The sequence below is a fragment of the Odocoileus virginianus genome, chromosome 22, assembly GCF_023699985.2.
Source record: "Odocoileus virginianus isolate 20LAN1187 ecotype Illinois chromosome 22, Ovbor_1.2, whole genome shotgun sequence".
NCBI classification, from domain to species: Eukaryota; Metazoa; Chordata; class Mammalia; order Artiodactyla; family Cervidae; genus Odocoileus; species Odocoileus virginianus.
Window position 1 is genome coordinate 10,518,149 of NC_069695.1, and position 19,548 is coordinate 10,537,696.

The following is a 19,548-nucleotide window of genomic DNA, read 5'->3' on the forward strand; positions in this document are numbered from 1 at the left end:
CGTGGGCAGGAAGCAGAGGCCACGGAGCCTGCCCATCACTAGCGCTCCCTCGGCTCATTCTGGACACTGCAGAGTCAGGCCTGTGCTGGGTGTGACCAGCTGTGCCTGGGAGGTGGCCTGTGTGAGCCCTGCCGGGGCTGGGCCCTTCCTCAGAAGGAGGAGCTGGGGGGTGCGGGGGAGATGTGACAGGTAGCTGCACCCGCCCCGCCAGACCTCACACTCATCCTGACCAACGGGGCATCTGGTGGCCGACCTTGGCCAGAAATGCTTTGGAAATGACTGTCATCTCCGGAGAGTTAGGTCGCTGGTCTTGACCACAAACAGAGTGGACACAGCTCCCGCTTCCTGCCAGGGTGCCGGGGTCCAGCCCGCAGGAGCAGAGGCCCCTGGGAGCAGGGACAGAGGGGCCGAAGTTGGATGGGAACAGCAGGGCTCTGCCTGCTGCCCGCCACCCGGTTCTGCTGGCCTTCGAGGGTCTCGTGCGTGCCCTGGGCTGGGCAGGGCTGGGGAGTACACGCTGGGGGCGTCTGTGACACGTGCCTCCCTTCTCAGAGCTGCCCGGCCGGCACTGGGCAAGCGCAGGGCACACGTGGAGCACAAAAGAGCTAGAAAATCAAAGACACTGCCCTCCTGCTTTTCCAGCTGAGTAAACGGGAGCGATGCAGTCCCGTCCCAAGGTCAAGGGGAGAAAGTTCACTACTCACGATGCCGGTTGCAAAGTTGCTCTTAGCTGTTTCTTGATGCCAGACTGCAGGGAGGGCAGGAGTTGAGATGAGTTAATACTTTTGTGCCCTTGAGAAGTGACAGGAAGGGGGCACACGCGGACACACAGGCAGGATAGGCCGTCTCCTCCCCTGTCCTCGCGGAGCCAGGGGTCCCCTCGGCTGTGGTCCTGTGGCCCTGTGGATCTGACACCTGGGAGGCCACCACCTCCGCCCCGCACAGTCAGCTCATGCTCATTGCCTGCACTGTCCACCCTGCATGGGTCCGGTCCTCCCTGCCCTGTTGCCTGGCCCCCTGACTCGCGCTTGCTTTTCCTGGTCATTCTGGTAGAGGGGCGATGAGGGAGCCCACGTAAACGCCTCCACCCAGCCCGTGCTGCTGCGGGTCACAGAGTCATCAGAACAAGCTCACCCTCTTGCCCTGCCTTCAGCAGCGCGCCTTCCAGCCTGGGGTAATCAGAGGTCCCACAGGAGGGTGTGGGAACCCACTCTCAGGACAGTGACCGGAAGCTGGGAGACTGGAGGGAGATGATGTTTGCAGGCGCCCAGATGCTGGTGGTGGGAGGGGTAGGAGGGGGACCGGGCATTCTGGAACCTTCCCTCCTGCCTTTCCAAGCCTGGCTGCCCTTGTTTCCCTTTCCCCAGCGCTCTGCTGCCCCCCACCCCCTCTCTCTCCCCCATCTACACTGGACGCCCTGTTTTTCTGTCCTTTATTTCTAGCAAGACTGAGGATTGGGGCTACTTGAATGAAGATGGAGAGCTCGGCTTGGCCTACCAAGGCCTAAAGCAAGTTGCCAGGTCCAACATGTGGTCTTTCTTCCTGTGTCTGCTGTTCTGCCTGCTCGTGTCTTTGCGTGATTATTTTTCAGCTGGAGGGGATGCAAGGGTCCAGCTCACGGGGGCAGGGCAGGGAGGAGTGTCGGAGGGAAGCCCCTTGCATCGCCGTCTGTCACTTTGTGTGGAGGCTGCTTGTTTGCGTCAAGACGGTAGGTCTTGATGGCTCACTGGAACCTTGAAAACCACCCAGCCCAGCTTCCTCGCTCTGTGGGTGAAGGAACAGATGGGGCTAGTTAACCTGGTGAGCAGGCTCTCAGCTCTTTAGAATGATAGAAATTTAATTCTGGGATTCCTGAGTCTGTGCTGCTTCCATGCTCCGTTTTGACCATCCTGTGTGTAGATCAGCCCAGAGCTCCGGCTACATCTGTGCTGCTGGCCCAGCTGCGGGCAGCCTGCCCTCCAGCTCATGTGATGGTCCCCATCGTGGTAACTGCTTGGAGCTCACTAGAGCTGAGCGACCCGGCCCCAGTGTGCTGCAGTGTCAGCATGTCTGACCTCGTGCCTGTGGGGTGAGGACACTGGGGTTTGCAGGGAGTGAGGAACTTGCTGCCTACACAGGAGATCCAGAATGTGAACCTGGTTCCATTTACTACCAGAGTCTGAATCCGGCCCTTCGGCCGTCAGCCCTGGGAGAGCAGCCTACCACAGGAGATTAGACAAACCTAGACAGCGTAATAAGCAGAGACATCACTTTGCCAACAAAGGTCTGTGTTAGTCAAAGCTATGGTTTTTCCAGTAGTCATGTATGGATGTAAGAGTTGGACCATAAAGAAAGCTGAGCGCTGAAGAATTGATGCTTTTGAACTGTGGTGTTGGAGAAAACTCTTGAGAGTCCCTTGGACAGCAAGGAGATCAAACCAGTCAATTCTATAGGAAATCAGTCCTGAATATTCTTTGGAAGGCCTGATGCTGAAGCTGAAGCTCCAGTACTTTGGCCGCCTGATGCGAAGAGCTGGCTCAATGGAAAACACCCTGATGTTGGGAAAGATTGAAGGCGGGAGGAGAAGGGGATGACAGAGGATGAGACGGTTGGAAGGCATCATTGACTCAATGGACATAAGTTTGAGCAAGCTCCGGGAGTTGGTGATGGACAGGGAGGCCTGGCATGCTGCAATCCATGGGGTCACAAAGAGTCGGACATGACTGAGTGACTGAACTGAGTTGATGTGAGGAGCCAACTCATTGGAAAAGACCCTGATGCTGGGAAAGATTGAAGGCAGGAGGAGAAGGGGGTGGCAGAGGATGAGATGCTTGGATGGCATCACCAACTGAATGGACATGAATGGACAAACTCCAGGAAATGGTGAGGGACAGGGAGGCCTGGTGTGCTGCAGACACGTGGGTTCACAAAGAGGCAGACATGACTTAGCAACAGAACAACAGAAGGAGCACAGCCTGACCATCATGTCCTGCGTCTGCTGCCAGGACATGGCTGCTCAGGGCTTCGGCACAGCGTCACACATCTGAGACTGTCAACAGTAGAGGGGGAGGAGGTCCTCAGGCTTGTTCCCCAGAAGAGGAAACCGGCTCAGCAAGGTGGTGTGAAGGCCATGCTGGCGCCCTCGGCCTGATGCTGGCAGAGCTAGGCCGGGAGCCTAGGTCCTTGAGTGCCATCTCCCGAGTTCTGCCTGCCAAGGACATCATGGAGGTCCTGGAATAGCACCAAGAGCCTGTCTTATTGGCAAAAGAAAGTTCAGGTTGGCTTGCTCTCGCGGCCATGTATCTCCTGGCTATGGATTCAAACTTGGACCCACCTGTGAGCCACGTGACATCTGGCTCCATTTTCTCGCTGGTAGAATGTGGATCCGAATCAGACCTTCCTTCTCAGGTCGTTGTCAGGAATAGATGCAAGTGAAGCACTCTGTACACACACATGCCGTGGAGGAAGCACAGAATAAATACTAGCTGCTGCTTGTATTATAATGGCTATTTTGGAGTAAGATCAAATTCCTGCCCCATCTAGATGTTTGCTTTAGTTTGGGTTGGGAGCAGGAGTTGGATGTGCTTTGATACATAATGAATTTATTAATCAAGCGAAGAAGACACAGCCCAATGATGCATAGGACACCTGCCCCACCTGCCCTGGGACATGGCCTCAGACCTGTCTCTGGTTTAGTGGTCTCACCTGCCAAATGAGGTGGCCAGCCTGGGGCTGGGGCAGAGGTCCTCCGGACCTTGCACAGAACCCTGGCAGTAAGCTCACTCACAGCACAAAGCGGGAACTGATCGTTTGGGTGGAGTTCCTAGAACTTGAGTGTTCCAGTCTTATTTCTCTCATTAAATTTATAGCTTGCTGGTGATTACTTTCAGTGTATCGTAAGCCAAGAACAGATGTTATCTAAATATTGTGTGTCCCCTAAAAGTGCTGGCTTAATTGACAAGTTATTTTCCATAAAACCCTCATTATTGCTTTCCTTTGGTGATGAGTGAGTCACTCAGTCGTCCCTCTGTCATCCCTTCTTTCATTTGTGTCACTTTGCTGAGCTGGCCCCCAGAGCCCAGCATCACCCCTGGTGCTGCAGTGAGCTGACCGGACATGCAGCTCTGTCCACCTGGGACTTTACAGTGAAGACGTTCCCTTCTCTTGCCCCCTCCCCGCTTGGGGCCATTACCACCTCCCAGACTGACAGCAGAAGTAGCAGAACCACATGGTGCTTCTGGTCACCATCTTTATCTGCATCCCAGGAAGAGGACGACCCCAGTCAGGAGGCATTTGATGAAAGTTTCTTTTAATCGTTAAGCCCAAGAAGATAGCACCATAGTCACAAAATCAGTAATTAACCTCTTAACGAGGACGCTGCTTCAGAGTCTTCCTTAACTCCTGGCCTTGCAGATGGATTGGGGGTCTCCCAGAATTGCCCCAAAACTTCTCCCCAACCATCCCCAGATCTTTTCTAGGTGTTTTTGCCACTTGTCATGACAACGGTGGATCTTAAACCTCCCCCTGATCATTTGCAGTTAGTCTTAGCTTCTGTTTGGATTGTGGGAAAATGTGTATAAAAGGCCAGAGATGAAGTGGGTGCGGGGCGGTCATAGTGGTTAGGTAAATAAAAAGAATAAATAGATAAAAATAAATTAAAAATAAAAAGGGATCTAATATTTTGCCTTTCTCAAACTTGCAGAGAACCTACTAAAGGGGAGATATGCAAGTAATACAGTTAGTTCCGTCTACCAGAGTTTTGTCTTAGCAAGGAGATTCTTGTGAACTTCGGGACAGATATGGATGCTTTTATTGGAAAGATGCTCTAAGAAATGTATTTCTGCTGATCTCTTGACCTGGAGACAGTCTCTTAACACCAGACCAACAGACTGTGCTCAAGAGCAAAGGATGAGGGGATGAGAGTGGTGGCGAGAAAGGCCTGAGGTCAGGGGCGCTGTGTTGGACCTTGATTCCCTCTCCTGCAAGAGGAAGGCTGGCCTGCTTGCCTGCCCAGCCCTGCGGCCCTGCTTCCCACCCCCGGCCCCATGTCTGTCCCCCGTGGGCCTCATGCAATTGCTGCTGCTGCTGTGTCCCTGCTTGGCTGCCCCCCCCCCAGTCGCGTGTCACTCTGTGGACCCTGTTTGGGGGCGCAGACTCCAGCCCCCCCGTCATCTGTCCTCCTTCCTCTGGGTGCAGGTTGCTGGAGGCCCAGCTGCAGACCCAGAGCCGCGAGCACGAGGAGGAGGTCGACAATCTCAAGACCCAGCTGGAGGCCCTGAAGGAGGAGATGGACAGGCAGCAGCAGACCTTCTGCCAGACCCTGCTGCTCTCCCCAGAGGCCCAGGTGGAGTTCGGCGTCCAGCAGGAGATGTCCCGGCTCACCAACGAGAACCTGGTGAGTCCCCGCACCACACGGGGCCCAGCCCTGGGAAGGTCACGTGCTTGAAGCAAAGGGGACCAGCGGTGAACCTTTCACCAAATGGACAAGGTTCGTGTCTTTGGCCCTATGGCAGGAACAGAGAGAGTCTAGAACTCTCCTGTCAGCAAGAGTGTGAAGCTGTTTTGTTTGTCTGTTAACATGTAACTAGCCTCCTGAAAATTTAGCAGCCCTTTCGGAAGAGCTTCCAGATCGTGCAGCTCAGGAATTCTGGCAGGGCTCAGTGCGGGCAGCTCATCTCTGCTCCACTGTGGTTGGACGGGGCCAGAGGACGCAGGGCAGCCCCAGTCCCAAGTCTGGGGCATTGGTTCCCCTCCCGGGGTCTGCTCACTGCCGTTTACGTGGCCGCTGACTTTCAAGAGGATGAGGGGGAGGCCTCTTAAGATCTAGTTCCAGAACTGGTCCAGGGTCACTTTCCCACAGTCTGTGGAACAGGGCAGCTCTGGACAGACTGAGTGGTGGGAGCGGACTCCCCCCTCTTGCTCGGAGGGGCAGTGGGGGGAGTGGTCGGTGGCCATCCTGGCAGACAGTCATTGAATGAACTGGGGCAGAGGCCAGAGAAATGAGTCTCTGTTCTCAGAGAGATCTCAGTCAGGTGGGGGAAGCAAGACAGAAAAAAAAAAGAAGAGAAGAAATAAGACAGTGTTTCCAAAAACCTGATTCCACATGGGAATACCAAGTATTACAGAAGAAGGGTTGTGGGGGAGGCTTTAAATGAGGCAGGAGGCGGGCTTGTCCAGCGGATGCCGCTCCAAGGCACTCTCGTGCCTTCACTTGTCAGATCCCTCCCCAGGGCACTGCCCATCCACCTGAGGTTGAGGGTCTCCTGGGGGTTGCTATGACAACCAGAGGAGGCGCAGGCCTAGAGAAGTGTGGCTCAAGCAGGGTGCCAGGCAGGCTGAGCAGGGAGGAGACTGCCATCTAGACTGAGAGAAGGCCCTGACCCATCCCTTGCTTTGTGGGTCCAGATCCCGGGGAGCAGCAGGGGTGGGAGGTGGGGGGACTCCTACTGGAGCCCGAGCCTGGCCTCTTTGTTAGCGGCCTGGCTCGCTGGGCGCCAGGACCACCACCCCAGCCCTCCTCCGCTCCACCCTCCAGGGCAGGATTCAGTTCAGTTCAGTTCCGTGACTCAGTCGTGTCTGACTTTTTGTGACCCCATCAATCACAGCACGCCAGGCCTCACTGTCCATCACAAACTCCCGGAGTTTATTCAAACCCATGTCCATCGAGTTGGTGATGCCATCCAGCCATCTCATCCTCTGTTGTCCCCTTCTCCTCCTGCCCCAATCCCTCCCAGCATCAGGGTCTTTTCCAACGAGTCAACTCTTTGCATGAGGTGGCCAAAGTATTGGAGTTTCAGCTTCAGCATCAGTCCTTCCAATGAACACCCAGGACTTAATCTCCTTCAGGATGGACTGGTTGGATCTCCTTGCAGTCCAAGGGACTCTCAAGAGTCTTCCCTAACACCACAGTTCAAAAGCATCAATTTTTTGGCACTCAGCTTTCTTCACAGTCCAACTCTCACATCCATACATGACCACTGGAAAAACCATAACCTTGACTAGACAGACCTTTGTTGGCAAAGTAATGTCTCTGCTTTTTAATATGCTATCTAGGTTGGTCATAACTTTCCTTCCAAGGAGTAAGCGTCTTTTAATTTCATGGCTGCAGTCACCATCTGCAGTGATTTTGGAGCTCAAGAAAATCAAGTCTGACACTCTTTCCACTGTTTCCCCATCTATTTCCCATGAAGTGATGGGACCAGATGCCATGATCTTAGTTTTCTGAATGTTGAGTTTTAAGCCAACTTTTTCACTCTCCTGTTTCACTTTCATCAAGAGGCTTTTTAGTTCCTCTTCACTTTCTGCCATAAGGGTGGTGTCATCTGCATATCTGAGGTTATTGACATTTCTCCTGGCAATCTTAATTCCAGCTTGTGCTTCTTCCAGCCCAGCGTTTCTCATGAGGTACTCTGCATATAAGTTAAATAAGCAGGGTGACAATATACAGCCTTGACGTACTCCTGCTGCTGCTGCTAAGTCACTTCAGTCGTGTCTGACTCTGTGCGACCCCATAGACGGCAGCCCACCAGGCTCCCCTGTCCCTGGGATTCTCCAGGCAAGACCACTGGAGTGGGCTGCCATTTCCTTCTCCAGCACATGAAAGTGAAAAGTGAAAGTAAAGTCGCTCAGTCATGTCCGACTCTTAGCAACCTCATGGACTGCAGCCTACCAGGCTTCTCCGTCCATGGGATTTTCCAGGCAAGAGTACTGGAGTGGGGTGCCATTGCCGTCTCTGTGACGTACTCCTAGATATGTTCTAATCACACTGCTTCCTTCTGCTTTTAGGACCTTAAAGAGCTGGTTGAGAAGCTGGAGAAGAATGAGAGAAAGCTCAAAAAGCAACTGAAGATTTGCATGAAGAAGGTCCAGGACCTGGAAGGTAGGGTGTGAGTAGGTGTGTGTGTGTGTCCTGAGGCACAGGTGTGCTCAGCCCCCTCAGGGAGGGGCCTGCCTGCCCCCGCCCCAGACACTTGCTCCACCTGCTGCTGCCCCCGCCCAGTGCAGACACGTGACAGACTCGCACAGACCCCAGGAGCTTGCCCAGTCTCATTTTGCTGGAATCTTCACCCACAAACACGAACTTAGCAAGTGTTCAGGTGCTGACTCCAAGCTGTGCAGGAAGGGGAGTTTGCCCCATGGACCTGCCTTCAAAGGGCTAAAAGCTGGAGGGCAAAACTTTCTGGGTCCAAAAGATTGCTCCATAACATGAAGACAGAAAACACGGAGGCCCCACTCCATGGTCTAGTAGTCAGGGAGAGAGGCCAGTTCCCTGGTTAAACATCCCACCTGGCTTCTGGCCCAGAGAGGTCAGGCAGAGACTTCATTGGATCTTCCAGAAACACCCAGAGTGTTCTTTCTCTGACTCCCTGCTGTAGGTCTGATCATATCACTCTCCACCCCTCTTTCCATGTCCCGCCTTCCTGGGAACCATCCTGTGGTCCCCTCACCCCTGGGATGCACACTCACCCCCCTCCTTCCACAACTCAGGAGCCTCGTGCTTGGGGTTCCAGTCCCCTCGTTCACTGTTCTAACACCACATGCCTGCCAGGCACGTTCCCATCGCAGGTGTCGATTTGTTTAAGCACCTACTGATGGCCACCTGCTGCTCTTAGATGAGGCTCTAGGAAGGCAGGACTGGGTCCTGTTCAGCCTTGAGCTGTCGCCCCTCATACCCCACGTGCCCCTCGCCATCTTTGGATTTCTTTTCTGTTCCTAGGCTTCTCAGTCTTCCGGTCACTCGGAGTTTTTCTTCTCTCCCTTCCTCCTCCTTCCCTTCACCCTCCCTACTCCCTTCTCCTTCCCGCCTCCCCTCCCCCCTTTCTCATCGATGGGGGAAGCGGGGAGAAGCAGCCCCCCAGCAGAATGGTTGTACATCCTGCACCTGCATCCTTCCCAAGTTCTCTCTGGTCCACAACCTGCCCTCTGCCGTTCTGGGTGTTTCCCAGCTCCTCTCCTGAGTGGATCTGGTACCCCGTGCTCAGGTCCTCTTGTCACACGTGTGACCCAGGCTGCAGGGCAGACCATGTACGGAGTGTGAGGGCCAATGAACCCAGAACTGGGGCCCAGACCCCGCCCGAACCCTGCCCACCCAAGATGCCCGGCCCCCGGGCCGGAGCCTGGAGACCTCTCAGTTTGTGTTCTATCCCTCTGCCCTGCTCAGCTGCCCAAGCCTTGGCCCAGAGCGAGAGGAAGCGGCATGAACTCAACAGGCAGGTCACCGTGCAGCGGAAGGAGAAGGACTTCCAGGGCATGCTGGAGTACCACAAGGAGGATGAGGCCCTGCTCATTCGGAATCTGGTGACAGGTCAGCCCCGCCTCCTGTCCGCCTCCTGCACAACCCGCACCCCGCGGACACCCCCACCCACTTTCACCCACCCCCTCGACCTGCTGCGTTTCTGACGCGCTCCCAGGTGAGGCTGATGCTGGGTTAGTGTGGGGCTGCCCCCGGAGAGTGTGTGTGCGGTTGTGGGGGGCGCCCGCAGGGCTCTTGGGAGCTGCTTTCCTCGCCAGCCTGGGCCTGGTCTGCCAGTTGTACCAGCTCTTCCCCTCTGGTTTCACAGCCCCACCTGGCTTCCTCAGGCCTGACGTCCTGCTGTGTGCCCAGCCCACGTCAGCAGCCGCCTGCAGGGCCCTCAGGGAGAGCCTGGGCCAGGACCAAGGGGTCTTTGGAGGCCTGGTTCTCTGGCCCCTAAGCTGCTAGCTCCCCCCTCTGGTGCCCGAGTTCTCCCGTCTGTAAGACTTGAAATATGACAGAGGTGAAAGGGCTGTGTTGAATTGTTTGGGTGTGAGGAACTCAGAGAGACGGAAGAACGGAGCATGATTTCAGCCTGGCACAGGTTTTGGTTCAGCTCTTCTTTTGGGGTGTTTTTAGCAGCTGAGTATTTTGCTCTTTTTATGAAGGTTAATTTCCCCTACCACCCCTACAATTGCCTGACAACTAAATGTGACGTAAGTTCACCTTAAACAGGCTGTGTCTTGTTCAAATGCCATTAGGAAAGAACCTTTAATCTCTGATGAATGAAACTCAGGGATCACAGCATCAGAGTGAAACAGAATAACACTGGGGGAAGGAGTAATACTGGCTGCTTGTGCCAGCTGACGGGCAGCTCCCCACGCTCACCACTCAGGTGGCCCCAGGCCTGCACACAGCACTTGGCCACCTTCCCTCTAAGCGACTTCCCACATGAACTGGGGGAGGATTTCACTGACGGCGGCTCAGGTGCCCAGTGCTGGCTGTTCTGTGGATGATGGCAAAAAGCAGAGTCATGGTCCCCGCCCCCAAGACGCTGCCACTTAGCTGCTGCAGGATCCCAAATTACAGTGGAAAGTTCCAAGGCAGGAGAAGCTGTTTGCAGTCTGCATAGGGGTCAGGCTCAAAGCCAAAAGGTTTAGAAGTCTGGGTCTTAAAAAAGACACATTTTTCTGGAAAAATGTTATTGACTTTCTCATTAGAGCCAAGGGCCAATCCACAGTCATCTGTTACGCCTATGAGATGCCCAAATGTTAACCAGATATCAGAGTATTATGGCCTGTAGGTGTATATTTGAGGTCAAGTACCCCCTGGAGATGCTGGCAGCCCATGCCGAGCCCTGACCCCGGACTCCCTGGTGGAAGATCTGAGGATGTGGCCCCTTCCTTCCCCCGGCCCACCTGCTGGTGGAGGGGGACGTGGCCTCCCTCGTTGCTTTGAGGGGCTCGTGGGACCTGGACGAGGTGGAGGTTGGGGGTGGAGGTAATGGGAATGTGGGGTGAGGGCTAGGGCCGCAGTCAGTGTGCCTGGGATCTGAGGCCCGGGGCCTTGTGCCTGGGCCTCCTGTTTGCCTTTCCACTTTGCCAGTCCCTGGTTCTTTCCTCCTCCTCCTCCTCCGGGCCCTACTGCACCCCTTGCGCTCAGCCTGGTCTGTGCTTCCCTGACCGCCTCTGGAATGGCAAGCAGTCTGACAGCTTCTCCCTGGTCTTCCGAGGGCTTTGGCAGGAAAGGACCGAGAGACCGAGCAGGAGTCTGCGGTCCACGGGGAGGCTTGCCAGCCCCTTCTGGTCCTGCCAGGGCACACAGCCCAGGGGGCGCAGGGAGGAGGGGGGGAAGCGGGGGCAGCAGCTTCTCCTGACCGCAGCCAGGTTAGTGCTGGCCACAAGGGAGGTTGAGATGGTTGTCAAGCAGCGGGGCGGTGGCTGGGGCACAACGGCCTGCTTGAGCTGCCGCCTCTGACAAAGTGTGGGCAGCTGCTGCAGGGAGGTTGCTAAACAGAAGACCAGATGGGCTAGAAGTTGCTCTGGCTCACCCAGCCCCTGGCCCACAGGCTCTGTCTTTGGGACCAGGCCTCGTCTTCTGGCTGCTCAGGAGCCCGCTGTGTCCACAGCAGGACGTGCTGGTGCAGAGGCCTAGGGGGTCCTTGCCCCAGTCCCCTAGTCAGGGAGCCTGTTCCTGCCTTCAGCCAGCCTCTGGCTGTGGGCCCCTTCTTGGCAAGGACCATGGCCTGTGTGTAAACTTGGGCAGGGAGCCCCCCCGCCCCGCCCTCGGGGGGACAAGGCGTGACAAGCCTATTTTGAACAACTAGGAACATGTTTGTTGTTTGTTTGGGGTTTTCTAACGCGTTTCTGAAATACTGGTAGACAGGGTCCAAAGGAATGTGTGTGTATCCAGGGCATCTTCTACCCTACTCCTCTGCCAGCCCCCCCCCACCCCCCACCCCGAGGAGCTCCAGGAACCTGGGGAGACTGTTTGTATGGGGGGCCAGGATTCTTATACCCCTGAGCATCGAGCAGCATCTGCTGCCGAGCTGAGCATTGCTGTCTGTTGGTGGCAGAGTTGAAACCACAGGCGCTGGCGGGCGCGGTGCCCTGCCTCCCGGCCTACATCCTCTACATGTGCATCCGGCACGCGGACTACGTGAACGATGACCTCAAGGTGCACTCCCTGCTGACCTCCACCATCAATGGCATCAAGAAGGTCCTCAAGGTCAGTGTCCAGGCCCCAGGCACTGGTCTTGTGGGGAGCTGGGTGAACACGGCAGCTCACTGTCGCTTCAGTTACAAGTTCCCCAGAATCTCCAGCTCTGAAGGAAAATGACGCCTGATCTCTAGACAAACGGGCCCCCCAGGATGTTTCACCACGTGCTCCCCAGCACCCCCTGTCCTGGACCCCAGACAGTTAAGAACCTGCCAGGCCGTCCGGCCCAGTGCTCATGGCAGAGCCCAGGGCTGCTGGAGTCAGGCTCCTCTGTCTCCCTTGGCTTTGTCATAGGAACACTTCCTGTTTTGCTCCGGACCTTAGGGTCCAGCTTTATCTAGAACTCACCCGTTCATAGTTGGTCCTCCCATGCTCTGCCTTCAGCCTGGTGACCTAGTACCATACGGCCCCGTTGCACCCTAGTTTTCTCCAGTGAGACTCCCAACTGGCCCCAGACCCACCCACTCCCCGCTGGGTGTGCACCACTGATCAGGGGCCTCCAGGCAGGGTCGTGCATCCTCCCCGGGGCTGGAGGAGCAGGAAGGCAGCCTCACGGGGAGGGCTTTCTTCCCTGTGACCGTGAAGAGTAAGGGTCCACTTGTCACTGGGCCTGCTTGGGGCCTCCTGGGTAAGAGAAGACAGGGTGGACCCGTCAGGACAGGTAAGCATTCGACCAGATGGGAACTACCTCCTCATAGCCAGGCACATCTTCTTCTTTTCACAGAAGCACAATGAGGACTTTGAGATGACATCGTTCTGGTTGTCCAATACCTGCCGCCTCCTGCACTGCTTGAAGCAGTACAGTGGGGATGAGGTGAGTGTGAGATGAACCCAGGCCCCTGGAGGACACGGATGCCACCAAGGTGCCCTGTGTTCCTCAGCAGTTAGGTCCTCGTTTTCTTGGGTACAGCAAAGAGCACCCAAGACCCACCTCAGACCCCGGTCAGAACAGGGGCAGGGTGGAGAGGTGTCAATCCTGAAGGCATCTCTGTTTTGTCCACACGTCATCCTGAGCTGCTTCGTGTCACCTAAGGAGAGGGCGTGAGGTCTCTGGGCACCTCTGGGACCTCAGACTCTGTTCACTGAAGCAGGAATAAGGCAGGCCTCGATGACACCTGAGGGCCCCTGGAATGAATGGGAAGATTTGTCGGGAAATGTTTGCACAACCCATCCATCATCTGAGAGCCCCCCAGGAATCTCCCTGAAAACCCTGTGCACTTAATTTTCTGAAGCAGCCCTAGAAGGGCCCCATTTCTGGGAACGTGGCAGAAAGCTCAGTGGTCTGGGGTGTCAGATTGTCTCCGAAGCCAACCAGTTAGTCTGTCTCTTCTAAGACAGAGATGGTCTAAGAGGCGAGGCGAGGTGTGACTGAACTACAAATGTGCAGACTGACCCTGAAACCCAGCTTCGTGCTTCTCATAAAGTTCAGTCCCTTGATCTGAGGCCCCCAACTCACCCCATCCCTTATTAAGGTTCTGCTCTGAAGCTCTAGGGTCCAACTTTTTCTAGAACTCACCATTCCCACTGTTGATCCTTGAAAAACTTCTCCCATGCCTTGCCTTCAGCCCAGTGACCTAGCAACATACAGCTCAGTCTCACCCCGGCTTCTCTGGTGAGGCTGCCAACTTGTACCCAGGTGCCATCACACCTAATGCCCTGCAGGCCTTCTCAGCTTGCCTCCTCCCTTTCCTTTCACAATCTCAGTCTCTACACTCCCCAGGCTAAGACACAGTGCAACTCAATATGGTGCAACAAAAAGCTTTGATCCATCTTTTGTGCCAGAACAAGTTTTCACAGACTGATCCCTCTAGAAGAACATGCTGTGCCAGGCAGTCTCACCACCCTTGGAATGGGACTTGACTCCCATCTCTATCCTAGAATCTGAACTTCATTTTATCACCTGTTTTTATAATGAAAGGGAGTGGGTTAAATGTTAAAGAAATAGTGTGTTTATTATTGGAAGACATGGGGCTCATTTCAAACCAGATATCCTCTATTCCCTAACCCTAACATTATACACAAGCTTTTACTTTAAGCAGAAACCTGTATTTCAGGTTATCTCCCTGAAAGTCACCACTTGACCTAATGCTGTCTGTACTCTGCAGGGAACATTATATAGGGCTCAGGAGGACCAAGAATTCTGTTACGTTGGGCTACTCTTTCATGTGCTTATATTCCCAGGGACAAGACTTGAACCACAGTGTAACCAGATCTGCATAGCCTAGACAACAATTATCCTGTTATCCCCTCTTCTCCCTGCTTTTGTTTTCTTTAAGAATTGCTTTGTGATCTGACACAAGAGGCATTGCTGGAGACAGTCACCCTTTTGAAAACACTGACTTTTTGGCTGCTCTTGATTCTTTTTGGCCTGAATACAGAAGGATTATTATTCACATGAGTTCTTCTGATACTAGCAGCTCTCTCAACTTGCATGTTACTTCATCTTGTTAACAGGGAAAGCTTAGAAGACCTGGTGCTATAACTGTGCAGTCATCTTGTTTCATCCGTTAATTCTGATACCCAACAATAGGATCTACATAAAATTTCTCATTGTAAAAACATATGCTCTGAGTCAGGTACTTCTTCAGGGACTTGTGTATAGTCTTAATATTTTAGGATAACCTGGTATATTGGGACAAGAACTGCGTAACAATGCAGGAAGTGTGGATCCCTCTTTCCCGGGACCTGCTGCCAACCTGCACTTGGCTGCCTCAGGGAGACTTCAGGGATTTGGACCAAATGATCACAGCCTTTTGATTAAGCAGTTTTCCAAGTCCTCTGTCATGCTAAGTTTTGACTCTGCCTTCAAATTTAAGAGCCATCCTCGAGAACTGGAAGAACTGACAGGGTCTTGTAGGATATCACCTGAGCAGACAGAACCTGAGCGGTCTCCCCACAGTAGGACACCTTGGAAGTGACTGGAGGCTTGGAGGTCTTCTGTGCCTGGCACTCAGCACAGCGCCCGTCTCCCTCTGCAGGGCTTCATGACTCAGAACACTGCAAAGCAGAATGAGCACTGTCTTAAGAACTTCGACCTCACTGAATACCGCCAGGTGCTGAGCGATCTTTCCATTCAGATCTACCAGCAGCTCATTAAAATCGCCGAGGGTCTCTTGCAGCCTATGATAGGTAAGCTGGCACCGGAGATCTCCAGCACTCATCGTGGGGTCTGAAGTGAGGGTAAGCACTCCCTCCGTTTAGGGAACTAGCTGTCTTAGGACAGCCCCCAGAAAGCCCAGGCTCTTCCCAGAAAAGGCAGCTAAGAAGGTGTATGCCATCTACTCAAAAAGAGTCATGAAACTTTCAACACCAGCCCATCAAAGCATGTGATGCTTGGGTAGTGAGAATATAGATCACTTTCCCTCTATCTCCTTTTTCTGTAACATACTGTATTATTTTTTCCCCAAGCTAATTTCCATAGGTACTAAATATAAATTCAGGAAGTATAAATGCATACACAGTGAAAAGATATAATACTCTTGCCCATATATATACTTTATTCATGGAAAAGGGAAAGAATTAAGTATGTTCATATAAATGTACACAGTAGTAAACACTCATGCAATAAATATTTATTGAACATTCTGTCCAAAGCAGGACACTTGGGCACTTGCCATGGTATCAGAATTGAAAAATAAGAGCAGTTATTTTTTAGGTTAAAAGAAAAGTAACATACATGTGCATCACTCATTGTACTCCTTAAAGGCTGGGGAGGTTCTCCTGAAGCACGTGGATAGTGTTTTCCCCAAGTTCTGATGGCATAAGTAGGTTATAAGTGAATTCCAAGTAGGACAGGGTCCCACATGCCATCCAGAAATATATCCCTTGGGATAATATTCATTCCAAATCCTTCTTCTTGTCTAAGAATCTTCTTAGGAGGAGCCAGTTTATTCTCACCATACATAGGGAGAACTGGGGATATTTCATGACTCAGACAAGATGATAGTTAATTGCGTAAGTTCTAGAATTGGACAGACCTGGGTTCACAGCCTGGCCCTGCCACTTCCTGGTAGGATGACCTTGGGCAAATTATTTAATGCGTCAATTTCCTCACTAGGAAACAGGTTGTTGGAAGATTTAAAGGAATACTGAATGTAAAGTGCCTGACATGTAGTTAAGTGCTGTGCATTAACTATGACAGACCAACTCACCTAAGATTTACATGGTCAGAGAGTGATGGAGAAGAGCTGTTTGAACAATTGTTGGATGATCTCAGGGTCCAGGCCCAGGTCAGTGACCAGGCCACGACTACACCCACGTTGCTCAATTCTCAAATTTTGGTCACTCAGCACAGAAGACAGCACAGAATTGAGTTGGTTTTACCTTTTACCTATGTCCCATCAGTAAATTTAAGCGAAGATTTAGTCCACAAGTGTAGTCCAAGATTTCTATGTGGAAAACTTACTTGGTGTAGAGATCAACCTATTAGAAATCGCATGCCTAATGCTCTTAAGTTCCTGAGCACACCTCTGGGCAGGATCGCGGCCAAAGCCCTGTGTGATCCGAGTGACCCAGAAGCAGATCTAATTTGGGAACATCCGTTGCTCTAATCGCGCTTCGCTTTCAGTGTCGGCCATGTTGGAGAACGAGAGCATTCAGGGTCTGTCTGGGGTGAAGCCCACGGGCTACCGGAAGCGCACCTCCAGCATGCCGGAAGGAGACAACTCGTACTGCCTGGAAGCCATCATCCGCCAGATGAACTCCTTCCACACGGTCATGTGCGACCAGGGCCTGGACCCCGAGATCATCCTGCAGGTGTTCAGACAGCTTTTCTACATGATCAACGCGGTGACGCTCAACAACCTGCTTCTGCGGAAGGACGTCTGCTCCTGGAGCACAGGCATGCAGCTCAGGTAGGAGCGCGCACCTCAGCCTGCCCCCCGGAGAGGGGACACCCCACACGCCAGCTCCACTCACACACGGGCGACACTTGTCTCTGAAAATGACACCCAAATCCAAGTGGCCGTCCTTGTCGCAGGCAGTGTGTGACTCAGATCCATCACTTTTTTATTTGTTGATGAAATTCATCACATACCGAGGAGGTGAGCTTGGTAAACAAATTAGTTCAAAGCTTAAACATGTGCAGACTTTATAAAGGTGGTAAATATGATTTAGCTAGGTCGGAGAGGAAAATCAATGATTTAAGAGGCGTGACTGCTCACCGGAGTACAAATATGTTTGCGAATGTTAAATGTAAGTTGTTTTAATTCAGTAGAGTTAATGCCTCTTTTCCCTATTAACTTAGTACAGACACTTCAGGCACTTCATCTTGGCTTGGTTTTAAGCACCCACTCATTCCACACACAGTTATTGAGTGCCAAGTACTTGTCACGCTCTCTCCCACATGAGAGAATCAAGAGGAGGAGAGTGATAACACTAGTGGCAGCTGGACTGCAGAAGAAAGCCACGAGGTGAGCTCATCCCACTGAAGCAGAAGGACAGGCATCACAGGGCGCTGTCTTCCTGTGTCTAAGGTACAACATCAGTCAGCTGGAGGAGTGGCTTCGGGGAAGAAACCTGCACCAGAGCGGGGCTGTTGAGACCATGGAGCCCCTGATTCAGGCTGCCCAGCTCCTGCAGTTAAAGAAGAAAAGCCCTGAGGACGCTGAGGCCATCTGCTCCCTGTGCACCGCACTCAGCACCCAGCAGGTATGGTCACTGTCAGCCCAAGGGACTCAGGGCCAGGCCGGCTTCCATCTCAAGTCCATTCCTGCCAAAGGTTGTTTTCAAAGCACTCTGGGCCTTTTTCTGCTCCCAGTGATACAGTCCTGAAAGTTCAGTCCATTGGATGTTCCTGCATGAACCAAAGATACTTTGGTCTGCTGGTAACTCTCTCGTCTCTCTTATTTACTTAGAAAGATCAGGTAGTCAAACCCACAAAGCATCAAGCTTAGGCACAAAGGTTTTTAAACACAGAGAGTTTTGCAATGTCTCTCACCCCAAAATTTAAATTTCTTTCAGAAATTGGCAGCAGCATTTGGCATTAAATTGTTTACTTTACAACTGTAATTCCATTACATTCTTATTTTCATTTAGACTTCATATGTGTTATTTTATTTTTAATATTTTTTTATTTGGCTGTGCTAGATCTTAGTTTCAGCATGCAGGATCTTCCATTTTTTTTAAGTGGCAACATGAGGGATCTTTAGTTGTGGCGTTCGAACACCTATTTGCAGCATGTGGGAACTACTAGTTCCCTGACCAGGGATAGAACCCAGACCCCCTGCATTGGGAGTGTAGAGTTTTAGTCACTGGACCACCAGGAAAGTGCCTACATTATTTTAAATTAAGTCAGTAAGCATCTGACTTTAAATTTTCTTTCCTCCCCCCCCTCAAATGTTGTATCTATACTGGGTCTCAGTTGCAGAAATAATTTGTTGTTGCCATTCAGTTGCCAAGTCATGTCTGACTCTTTGCGACCATATGGACTGCAGCACACCAGGCTCCTCTGTCCTCTACATCTCCCAGAATTTTCTCATCTTCATGTCCATTGATTAGGTGATGCTATCTAACTATTTCATCTTCTACCACCCCCTCTTCTTTTGCCTTCAAGAAGTAGTACGTCTGTCAAAAGATAAATCCTGCCCATACATAGGTGACCTTGCCCTCCATCATGAATGTGCCTGTTTAGAAATGGGTCCACCACAAGGTGGGGGTGCAAAATGAGACCAGCATGAGGAAATCGGGATTTTCCATATTAAATTATGCACCTTCTCTCTGCCCAGCACCTAAAGAACAACAGAATCCAAATTCACTGTTGCAAGTAACATACATTTCCTTACCACCTCCATTAGGTACTCAGAGATGAAATACCAAGCTCTTAAGAAAGCTGCTTCCTTCTATACGTGTTTACTGAAAGTTTTGAAACTTAAAATTTTGTTTTCATAAGTATATTCCTAGACTGCACCTGGTACCGCTTTGCCACTGGGCAGGCCACTTCCCCCATACAAAGAATTACTTTCTGTTTAGATAGGAGAAAAACTTTAGTAAGTGATTTTGGTGGGTGGTGAGAGGTAAGAAAGTGCTGTTAAGACCTTTGTTATAAAAGGTAAGCTACCCAGGACTCTTTTAATTAAACCTTTAAATGGCTAGTAGATAAGGCACTGAAGACTTCAGGCCAACAGTTTTCTAAAATCCTCATTAATTCATAAGTTATAGAGCATGGGGGAGGGTTGGGCATGTATATAGGAGAGAGGAATCCGTAAAAGAGCTCGGATCTCCCAGGCAGAGCTTTGGGACCCTAATTTACTAAACGTGGATGCCTCAATGTCAGTCCAGCTGCACCTGAATTGTGGGTCTTGCCTACAGAGAAGTGTTCTCTGGTGCCAATGTCATATATTCTTTAAGATTCAAACGTGGTCTTAGGTTCATTTAGCTCTGTGCTAAAATTTTGTTTTTATTCCAACAGATTGTCAAAATTTTGAACCTTTATACCCCTCTGAATGAATTTGAAGAACGAGTAACAGTGGCCTTTATACGAACAATCCAGGTGAGTTTTAAAATACTAATCAATTTTATAAAGTCCTAGGATAAAACAAATAAAAGAATTGGTAGTTTAGAGTTTAACCTAGCTTCTCTTTATTAGCAAAATACTGCTTCCATTATATTCTAGAAGACCT

At 51.9% G+C, this 19,548-nt stretch overlaps 1 protein-coding gene and 1 long non-coding RNA gene across 3 annotated transcripts in view; one reads left to right on the forward strand and one right to left on the reverse strand.

Annotated features, from left to right (window-relative positions):
- Nucleotides 1–19,548, forward strand: part of MYO5B (myosin VB) — a 334,299-nt gene that overhangs the window by 307,368 nt on the left and 7,383 nt on the right. The window contains exons 30-39 of one of the 2 annotated variants that reach the window (XM_070452570.1): nt 1,443–1,520; nt 5,176–5,374; nt 7,765–7,858; nt 9,140–9,283; nt 11,787–11,938; nt 12,654–12,743; nt 14,908–15,058; nt 16,497–16,782; nt 17,404–17,578; nt 19,338–19,418. In XM_070452570.1, the coding sequence (XP_070308671.1) occupies nt 1,443–1,520; nt 5,176–5,374; nt 7,765–7,858; nt 9,140–9,283; nt 11,787–11,938; nt 12,654–12,743; nt 14,908–15,058; nt 16,497–16,782; nt 17,404–17,578; nt 19,338–19,418 (1,450 nt within the window). The remainder of the gene's footprint in view (nt 1–1,442; nt 1,521–5,175; nt 5,375–7,764; nt 7,859–9,139; nt 9,284–11,786; nt 11,939–12,653; nt 12,744–14,907; nt 15,059–16,496; nt 16,783–17,403; nt 17,579–19,337; nt 19,419–19,548) is intronic. The other variant, XM_070452571.1, reaches the window with a different exon arrangement.
- Nucleotides 14,283–16,501, reverse strand: LOC139030362 (uncharacterized). Its single transcript, XR_011482703.1, has 2 exons — nt 16,081–16,501; nt 14,283–14,926 (listed from the first exon to the last, which is right to left on the reverse strand). It is a non-coding gene; the product is annotated as an uncharacterized lncRNA (long non-coding RNA).